This window comes from Monopterus albus, unplaced genomic scaffold (assembly GCF_001952655.1).
Source record: "Monopterus albus unplaced genomic scaffold, M_albus_1.0 scaffold29.1, whole genome shotgun sequence".
Lineage (NCBI taxonomy): Eukaryota > Metazoa > Chordata > Actinopteri > Synbranchiformes > Synbranchidae > Monopterus > Monopterus albus.
Window position 1 is genome coordinate 3,219,963 of NW_018127909.1, and position 10,918 is coordinate 3,230,880.

At 46.2% G+C, this 10,918-nt stretch overlaps 1 protein-coding gene across 3 annotated transcripts in view; it reads right to left on the minus strand.

Annotated features, from left to right (window-relative positions):
* Positions 1-8,897: 8,897 nt before the first annotated feature.
* Positions 8,898-10,918, minus strand: part of LOC109957822 (nuclear factor interleukin-3-regulated protein-like) — a 3,010-nt gene continuing 989 nt past the window's right edge. Inside the window, exon 2 of one of the 3 annotated variants that reach the window (XM_020596000.1) lies at positions 8,898-10,814. In XM_020596000.1, coding sequence (XP_020451656.1) covers positions 9,505-10,734 — 1,230 coding nt within the window. In that variant the 5' untranslated portion in view covers positions 10,735-10,814 and the 3' untranslated portion in view covers positions 8,898-9,504. Of the gene's footprint in view, positions 10,833-10,918 lie in introns of all 3 variants that reach the window. The other 2 variants (XM_020595998.1, XM_020595999.1) reach the window with 2 other exon arrangements.

A 10,918-nucleotide genomic window follows, 5' to 3' on the forward strand; every position in this document is an offset into this window, starting at 1 on the left:
CTCATTCCACTGTGGCTTTTGTCCGGACTCCACCCACTGTAGCACTGGTAGTAGGTCAGCATCCTGTTCCTGTTGCGCCCTCAATTCAGCAGCGTCAACGACCTGTACCGCTTTGCAAGCCGGCCCTTCGCTGTCAGTTAAGGGACTCTGCCCCACCTCACTGCGGAGCTCCACCTCTCGGGACTCGCGCGTTTCACAATATCGACAGCCGTCATGTGCACAAGGACGCCGAGACATAGCATCAGCGTTAGCATGGCGAGCTCCCGCCCTATACTCCACGCTGAAGACATATGGTGCCAGCTTCTCCAGCCAGCGTGCGATCTGTCCTTCTGGTTCCTTAAAGGACATTAACCACTGGAGCGCAGAGTGGTCAGTTTGTACAGTGAAGGGCAGGCCACAGAGATAATACTTGAAATGGTTTATTGCGCTCACAATGGCAAGGAGTTCTCTGCGTGTTGCACAGTAGCGCCGCTCAGCTTTATTGAAAGTCTTACTGAAGTACGCTACCACCGTCTACCCCTCCGGCCCTACCTGGCTCAACACTGCTCCCATCCCCACATCGCTAGCGTCCGTGTCTAGGAGGAACGGTAGGTTGGGGGCTGGGGGGGTGAGAATAGGAGACTCCGTCAAAGCCTTCTTCAGCAATCTAAAGGCATGGTCGCATTCCAGTGACCAGGCAAAATCAGTCTTTCTGTTCCCGCTGTGTAGGTCTAGAGAGGAGAACCAAGAGGAACCCGCTACCAAGTCCAGGGATTCATCTATGTGGGGCAGTGGGTATGAGTCCTTTTTAGTCACACTGTTCAGTGGTCTGTAGTCAACACAGAACCTCATCTTTGCACTTTTCTTTTTGTTAACCATTACAACCCCCGAGGCCCAGGGGCTGTCTGAGGGTTCTATTATGCCAGCCTCCAGCATCTCTTCAATTGCACTGTCGGCAGCTGCTTGATGTGCCAAGGGGAGGCGGCGGGGGCGTGTCTTAATGGGCCGTGCGTCACCAGTGTCTATTTCATGCTGCACCAGGTGCGTTAGGCCCACTTCTTCCTCCGACAGTGCAAAGATGTCTTTAAACTCCCACAGCACTCGCCACAGCTCCTCCCGTTGTGTGGGCTCTAAATTAATGCAGCTGCGCTCCCATATTTCTCTTACTGCTGTCAGTCTGCTCGCACTTACTGGGGGGGTTTGTTGGTCTGGGGCAGGAGGCTGGACATCCACTAAGGGGTGCAGCGGGGTGGGTTTAGAGGAAACTGACTGGGGTACGGGCTCTGGCCCACGAAGGGTCCCCACCAAATTGGATGTCGGCCTGTGTGGTTTCGGGGCCTGTGTGGGGTGTACCATTTCAACTGTCGGGCCCTCTGGAAAGGCCAGCGTGTTCTTCCCTAGGTCTAACACACAGTGAGCAGCCCGCAGAAAATCCAGTCCCAATATGCAGGGGTCCTGCACGGCTGCAACCCACACCCTAAAGTTCAAGGATAGGCCCCCCACCTGGATAATTATCACCGCCTTACCCAGCATAGGGGTCAGCACACCAGTCACCGTTCGCAGTTGTACCCCAGTGGGCTCCATTTGTGTCCCAGCCGGAACCACATCAGGCCTCATCAGTGTTGCTGTGGAGCCCGTATCAACCAGAGCAATGCAAGGGGCCCCACCCAGGGTGATGTGGACATGGCAAAAATCACCAAGGTGCGTCCAGCCCACCACTCTTACAGCCTCCGCGATGTCATCTACTTCTGGGGGGAGCGGAGCCTCGCTCCCCAGCCTGACAGTGGGGCTCTATCCCTGGGAAGTAAGGAAGGGTGGGACGCGGGAAAAGGGACCTGCTTCGTCCCAGTTACACAGACCCTGGAGCGTTTCCCTGCCCACCAACCTGCTTTGGGCGCCTCACGCTAATGTGACCAGCCAGGCCACACACCCAGCACACCGAAGGGCCATGGCGAGGACGGGTGTCGCTGCGTGGAGATTGCAGTGACACCGCCCTAATCAGTTCAGTCAGTTCAACAGCCCACGCCGGTTTCTCGTGGTCCGGCCCCTCTGGCATTACAGTCCTCACCAAACTTTGTGTCTCCTCTCTCCCATAGTGTGTCCTCTCTCTCTCCTTGTAGCTTTCTGCAAGTAGCCCTGGTTCTGGAGCTTTACGTTTCTGATGAGCAGTCACTGGCCACACCAACCTGCCCAGTATTTGATTGTTGTTTGTTGTGTGCCGTTGCTTTTTTTTTTTAATTCTCTCTCTCCTCTATTCACTCACCCCAACCGGTAGTCTCAATGTCATTAGCCAGTGCACGAGGTTTCTTCTGTTAAAGGGAGTTTTTCCTCCCCACTGTCGCTGAGTGCTGCTCGGGGGGGGGGTTGTTGGGTTTTCTCTTTAATAATAGAAATAATAACAGTAAGGTCTTGTACCTTACTGTGTAAAGTGTCCTGAGATGACTGTAGGTGTGATTTGGCGCTATACAAATACAACTGAATTGAATCCATGTGTTCTGTGTATGAGCACATTACGGGTTTTTGTGTATCTGTGTGTTTTGGCTCTGACTGGTAGAGGCCCTCCTCTAGTACCCCCCAGCTCCATCTCTCCTCACACAGAGCGCCGCCGTCGGGCCTTGTTTTTTCAAAACCAGCATCTGCAGCTAGGCCCCTGGCCATCTGTTTCAGGTGGGCTACGTGTTCTGGAGACTGGTCAAACCCTCTTTCATGCCCCGGCGTCGCCGCATAACCACCATCCTGCAGTTCCTCCGTCACTCGCACCCCAGCCTGGCTCCTCACCCGTCACGCTGCCATCCAGTTAGGTGTTTATCAAGGCCCGATAAGCCGGAGGCTAAGGCTAATGGCAGGCGTAACTCCGGCGTTTCACTTCTGACACCAAATGTAGCGTCCTGCAGGACACAAGGAAGACAACCGTGAGTGCCGACGAATAGTCGCTTTTTATTAACTCCACACAACCGGTTACCATTGGCCGTAACCACGCCAAAACAACACACCAAAAAGTGCCGACGAATAGTCGCTTTTTTATTAACTCCACACAACCGGTTACCGTTGGCCGTAACCACGCCAAAACAACAGCCCAACAACAATAAAAAAAGAAACAACCTGCTAACACCCTCTGTAGCTCAAATCCCCCCTCACACTTCTCTCCCTCCCGCTCTCACACCTCTTAACCCCTGAAGCTCCACACCCATCAAGGAACCATAACAATCTAGAACATCATAACATGCCAAGTGAAGGATCACTCCAATATAAATAAAACTAAAGATTCTTTAAGTGCATAATTTACTCTCCATCTTCTCGTTTCTGTGGTTTTCTTTCTTTTTGAACTTGATGCTCTCTCTTCTCCTTTTTCTGCTCAAGTTGCAGACAGCATGATCATCAGTCAATGAAAAGATAATGATACTCATCCATACATACTTCAGTGGTTATAGTTCACTTTCAAGAAGTGTAAGTAACAACTCACTCGCTTTTGAGATGCCTTTGCTTTCATATTGCTGCCGTGGAACTAAACTGTTCCTAAAATGACATACTATTGACTTTTGCATAAAAGACATTAACAGCATGATTGACACCCAATTACAAAACTAGTTGTGTAATTCTTCTGATATCAGTATAAATCGGTTATAACACTGCACCTCTCATCCCTCACGCCATTTGTCAGGGGTCATTAGGACCCGTGTGGTCTCCAGAAAGGGTCAAATTCATGGAGAGCAGTTGTCATTCAAATGCGTGTGGCCAGTTTGTTATAGGTTCTCATCAACATGCCTATTACAGTCCTTACATATGTTATACATCATAACAAACACAAGATTAATTAAGAAGAAATAACTTTTCTTATGACAGACACTGTTGTTTGTCTTTGTGTCTCTCACACACAGTGTATCTATGCATGCTGATAGTTTATCTGTTAGATCATAGCGCGTTTGCTTTACAGGTGTAGTGAGCATGGGCGGAGCCAAGGAGGTGGCCAGAATTTGATTGGCCACCCCTGCCGGAGTCAAAATGTTTGTCTTGTCAGTGTTAATAGATTAAAAAGAACGATGACAAATTGTTGCCTTAAATGCAATTAACCTTTTTCTGGTGCTTTATAATTGATATCGTTAACCTAGTTTTATTTTATATCATGCATGCAGCATGATATCTGCATTCATTTCTCTGACTGTGTTGTTGTGGAGTACTTGGCACGATTGATAAACCACAGCACAGCAATGATGTCCTTGGCCAAGAGTAAATAATCAGTGCAGTTAATGTTAGCTAAAGAAAGCACATTGTCTCGTTTCTACACAGAATAAACCATTTGAGTTGTAATAATGTATGATTTGTTTTTTCACAGAACTAGTTGTTTAATTTTCTTTTTACTAGGGCTGTCAAAGTGAATGCGATAATAATGAGTTAATGCAAATTCCTTTTAACACCACAAATATTTTGACTTGTGAGTAACTCACACACATTCTGTGGTTACAACCTTTGGCCAGCCCCATACTTTGGGAAATTATAAAGTGATGCAGCAGTGTGGCTGACAAGCAGAAACAAACCTCCCTGAGCAGAAATGGAAAAAGAAAAGGGTCTTTTAATGGCAAGTTTAGCTTCAAAGCCCAGCCAGATGGTTCTCTCAACAAGACCGAAGTTATTTGTGTTTACTGTCGATGTGAACTGAGTTAACACCAGAGTACATCAAGTCTCAAGTACCACCTGCTGGCCAAGCACACAGCTTATGCAGAGAGCCCTCCTCCTCCTTGCCAAAGTCGGACCACGCTGGATAGTTTGTAACGGAGACATGGACAACTTTACAAGTAACAAACCTTCAACAATGATAGCTAAATGGGTGGCTACATCTTGCAGGAAGTTTAACACTGTGAAGGACAAGGGTCTGCTTGCAATATTTCACATGACATCCAAAGACTACACGTATGAACTTCCTTCGAGAGCCACCACTGTAACCAAGATACACAGCTTGTATGAAAATGAGAAAGTTGAAGTGGAGGAGACGTTGGGACAGACAAACATGGTTGCACTCACTGGAGATTACTGGTCTTCTCTCGGTAGTCACAGTTAACTCAGGGTCCCTTTAAGTCACATTTAGCCATAGTGGTGGAAGAAGTACTCGGATCCTTTACTTAAGTAAAAGTAGCAATACAGCCAGTTGCTCTGTACTCTGCTATAACCGAGATCAAGTCCCTGAAGGAGGAAAACAAAGCTCTGAAGGAGCAGTTTGGCCTCTTGGAGCAAGCTCCGAGAGCAGCTCTGACAGACAGATGAGCTTTTTAAAAACATCACCAGAAAAAGAAGAGCTTGTACTAGAGCCCATGTGGACTGCCTGGCCCTGCTGGCAGAAAAGTGAGGCCAGCTGTGATGCTGCAGAGGCAAGTTGGTAACAGGAGCTGCATCACAAAGGGGAAAACCAGAGGAGAGCAGTGCAGGAGGTACACAAAGAGAACAAACTGCTGGCTGACGAATGGCTCAGGAAGGAGGAAGGATGGAGGAAGGAGGCAAACCAGACTGACCAGCAGATCAGCCTCCTCACCTCCAAGAAGAGAGGGCTTTGGGTACGCCGCCTCAGCTATCTTACCCACTCCTCACTCCCCTTTACCATATCCTATCCTTTACCCTCCACCTCTTACCCAACCCTTCATCCCATACCCCTACTCCAGCCCTCACTCATATCCACTCCTGAAAACAATCCCTTCACCCATTCCTTCTTGTTCATGGATTACAAATAAACATGTACAGTAAACAGTTTGTGTAAATAGTAGCTTGTGTTTACCTCTCTGAATATACTGAGAATTTAAATAAAATAGTATGAAATGATACAATCTCCAAGACAATATGCTGTAATATCAACAAAGACTGAAACAAGATGACAGCATTCCAAATCTCTGTTATGACCCTGTAGACTTGCTTTCACTCCTACACCCACACAGAATTTGTATTGGTGATAATATAGTTACAGACTCATTGGAATTGTTAATAGTCTTCTTTTGTTAGACAGTCTTGGTAGAATAATGTCAGTGGTTGGACAACTGAGTGGACCCAGCTCTCTGAGGTGACTGCCATTCCAAGCCAGTTGGGCCAGTCACTTAACCTGAGCAAATACAACGCTGATGCTGTGTGTGAAGCCACAGGTCTGCTCTTTGGGTGAGGATCAGATTCAGGGATGCTTTGTGTTAAGGGAAGGTTATGTCTAGAAAATGGTGTTGCTTACTGTGGGGCTCCGAAGCTTTGTGACGGCATGGTCTGACACCCCCCTGTTTGGGACCAAATAATGGGTAAACATCATTTAACTCATATACTGAGCTTCCATGTAAATGCTCTCCCGTTCTTTGGCACATTTAACTGTGTATTATTGACCCAGTGCTCACCAAAGGATAATCCCTTTTGTTTCATGTTATAACATTGCCTCATTACAGTCTCGTGGGGCTGCTTTTATAGATTTCTAGCCTTTCAGTCCTGTTGAAGGTGCAAACAGTGTGAGAGAACAAGAGAGACCAGTTTGTTGGAACAACTGGAAACATGTGCCCCTAAGTCACACAAAAAAATGTCTCACTTGAAATTGTGCGATCCTTCCGACAGGTGAAGACCTAGGTCTTTAATATTTCATTCCCCTAATGCAACGTATTGCGATGTGAAAGAAATATTTTTAAAATTCCTTTTTTAGTATACAATAATAAGAAAGGTAAAAAAAAATCTCTTACACTGATGGACAAGACAATCCCCCCACTGTTTTTACTGGTTCACTTGCAGCACATGCACTTTACTGATGATTGGATCTTAAAGTGTTCACAAAAATGTGACGTTATGAATTTCAACCCCATCATGCAAATATTCTTTTTTGTGTCTTGGAGGGAAAATAGTGCTGGTGTGCTCTGGCAGCACTACACCGATGATGTTAACAGAGTGCTGTGGCAGACGTGCACATTATTTTGTTTCCTGTTTTATTTGCTGTTTGCTGCATTATTCTGTTGCTGCTCTCTATTGAGATTTTGGCATAACCAGAAATACAGTAATAAATCATGGGTTTTATTTCTCATCTTATTAGTGTTAACAATAAGAAAACTGTGAAAACACTTTATAATTAAGAATTGACAATGAAATTATAATCACAATTTATGGCCAATAAAACAAGAAAATGTACCTTCTTTATGATAAATAAATACTTGTATATTTCTTAGTTTTCATCCTTCCATAATGTGTAGTTTTTGTGTATCTACATAGGAGCTTTTCTGTCATCGTACAAAGCCTGTTGTCCTCGTCACCACCATTTTTCATGTGCAGTTACATCAGCCCTGTTTTATCAGACACGCATCCACTTCCAACTCACTTTCTCACCCACATCCCTTCCCCCTGCTTTGTCTCTGTCTGATTCACTACACACACATACACACACCATCATCACCACCATTAGATGCTGGGGAAACTGTAGCCTTGAACTTGTCTAGCTCCTCCTCCCGACCAGTCCTGTGTTAGAACCACCAACCCCCAACATATTTTTCCATTTCTCCAGCTGCCTCTGCACACAGGCATTCCCTTGGCAACTGTGGTTGTGTGGTGGTGCCTGCCTAGCAACCAAAAGGCTCTCACTGCTTGTTATATGGCTTGTGGCATGTTTGAGAGGGTGGGGGGTTACAGACTGGGCTGGATGAAGATTGATCACAGACAAAAGATCTCATGTGTACCTTGCTGTTGTGGCGAAACAGGGCCAACACCTAAAGAATGTCTCTCTGTCTGTGCACAGGTGTGATGCCACCTGTTTATGCTTCCTCGTGCTTTAACAATAACATCTGTTTATATAGCTTAGGTGGATGCCATTTCCCAGCTCTGGCCTCATACTTGCACTGTGCTCTGTGAATAAAATGGATCTTTTGAAGGTGGGGCTGCTCTGTGCCTAACACAAAATCTCATCTGTGCTTCTTCTGAATGTGCAGCGTGTGGTACTACAGGAAGCACAATGGAAGAGCCTACCTCTGTAGTAACACTGCTGTGAGTGAATGAATAAATGAAAGTCAGTGAGCCATGCTCAGAAAAACACTTGGCGCCACCTGCCGTCAATTTAAAAAATAACTGAATGCTGAAAACAGAAATATTCTAGGATGCACTGATACAGGATTACAACATTCAGTCAAGTGAATCATGTTTTTATACCAAAGCTAATAATTCAGTGTATGCATTGTGGCTTTCTGGGATCCCATTATTATCAGAGTGTATTTCACAGCAACTATGTTCAGATTTGTTCTTTCCAGGTGTTAATGTACTCTGAACCTGTATCCTTCACTTCCAAATGGTCACTCAGTATCCACCGCAGCTGCTTCCATGCTAAAAATAGCTTTCCTACGGCTGACATGATAGATGACTCATGCAGTCTTGCTCCTCTCTCTGGTGCTGCCCGACACCCTGCTGCCCCCCTCAGTTCAGTAAGCTGACTGACACCAGCATGGTGAAGGGCATAAATTCAGTTCAAATCAAATCGCTTTAGCTGAAACAGAAACTTGTGATGTGTTCATACTCTTGTGGAAGGTGCCATACGTACCGTAACTCTCTCTGCAGCCCTACTGGTGCTGTGATGTAACGCAAATGGTCTTGTACAGTATATTACATGTTACTGGTTTAAAATGCAACCAATAAGTTCTAAGCAGTGATTTTATTATTGTGTATCTCATATCAGAAACTCCAGTGAGTGTAAATACTATGCTATGCTATTACAGTCTGTGCAGATTCTCAGTCATCCAGGTCATAGTAAACTGAAAAAACTTAGAAAAAATGAACTGGACTTAGATTTCTAGGTCGAAGACATTTCACCTCTCATCAGTTCTGATGAAGCCTCTTGGATGAGACCGCTTGTATGTTATTTTATTTATATGTTTTTTGGAATATAAATTATAGGCTACAATGAAGTTAGTCATGAAAGAATCATTAGTCTTCTACATAAGATGTACGTTTATTTCCAGATACAGTTCATTTGCCATTCTGAACAGTGACAACAGTCCATGGACCTTGCTATTATTAAGTAAACCAGATACAGGTATTAAAAAGCACAGTACGCTCATTTCTTTAATTACATTTGTCACACATTTAACCCAAGGTAAATTTCACAGACGACATGTCTTGTGTTAAGAGGTGAAATGGCCGTGTGTTGTCTAAGAGAAGTGTTTGTACTGAACATGGTATAATCATGTACATGTTCTTCCAATGTTTTCTGACCGACCTGTCCAGTCAAGCATTCAGAGATGTAGTGTCTTTACAATCAGAAATCAACATGATCCACATGAATCCCCTATAGTTTTGTGCTCATTGAGCATTATTTTAAAAGTCAAGCATGTTTTCTGGTATTGGTGTGCTGACCACGACACAACAAACACTGAACTAAGCTCTTCTGGTGAAAGGTGGTGTAAATAAGGTTTGTCATTTCAGAGGTGGCTGTTTATGCCACTGTGGAAATCAGCTGTTTGTGAGACCTATGGTTTCAAAAGATGTTATGTTGACTGTCTGTTAGCTTTAGCCTGGTTTTCAGCTTCGGACCCTCCACAGGTCTTACACAATCCTAGAGAGCAGCTGCTGAGAGAAGAGTCTTTTGAGCTGAGCCACTTCCCGAGACAAACAGCTGACCTGCGCCCTGAGACTGATGTCGTCTGTTGTATACTTCATGTCCCTGGAGGTCTGCAGAGAAGGGGAGTTATAACATCCAAAGGGCAGGCTCTGATGCTGCTGTCTGGGCCCACCACAGGCCTCCTCCCTGGACCAAGGAACCTGACTCTCTGTCTGACTGTCTGACCCTACCTGCAGGTGGTTCCTCACCTGGATGTTCGGCCCCACTGTGGCTACAGGAAGTCCATTGTGTCTGGTATCAGAGGATGACAACATCTCCCCTCCAGTGTTGCTCCCACCAGGGCCTTTGAAGCGGAGCTTGTGTGGCAGGCTCCTCAAACCTTTGGATGAGTCTCGTCTGTTTACACATGAACCTTCGTTGGCCTCCAGGGGATAGATGTGGGAGTTGTAGTTCTGCTGCTCTTCAGCCAGCTCCTTTGGAGAAGGCCCTCCATATTCACTCAGCGTGTCATCAAAAAACACAGGGCTGCCCTCGTGTGAACTACATGAGGTGGAAATGCTAGATTCGTCAGATACACTATGACTTGAGAGAAGCCTGGCTCCTCTCAGCCCGTAGATGGAACCCTGCTGAGTGTGAGGGGTACTGGGGTATAATGCTCCATCGGTGTGAGGCTGGTAGTAATGGGTTGCATTGGGTGGTGGATGGGCACAGAGAGATATGGACAGTGGCATGATGGACATGTCAGATGGGTCCTTGACCAGGCCAAAGTGAAACTTGAGGGCCAGCAGCTCAGCCCTCAGGCGAGCATTCTCCTCCAGCAGACCCAGGATCCGCCTCTCCAGCACCATGTCGTTAGCTCGCCGCTTCTCTCTGGACCGCTTGGCTGCTTCATTGTTTTTTCTCCGCTTGTCCCAGTAACCCTCATCTTTTTTCTCATCTGGGATGAACTCTCGTTTGCGACGTGAATTGTTGCTGTCGTTTTCACTGCAGCTACTACAAGTCTTAGCTTCAGCACTGGGGAGACTCTTCTTGTATTTGAGGGCAAAGGTGTGACCCAGGAGGGCTCCAGCCAACTGGCTTGTAGAGGTCAGGATGGAAACGGCGTCATCAGTGAAGGTCTCAGCCCTGCCCAGAGACCTGGGCTTCTCTCCCTCCACACCCAGGGGTGAGTGCACTGACAGGTCAGGGATTAAGGCATCTACAGTGTGAGTCATGTCACTTCAGGGAGCTGCAGAGTCTGTCAGGAGCTCTGAGGGTTGGAAGTTCACGGTGAAATGCGCCGTAGTGGCACCACCTACTGGTGAGAAAACAGCTACACATGATGAGGTGAAGACTTGTTTACAAGTTTGCATAACATTTAATCGACATCATACTGCCTCCAATTGAATGTTATATTTA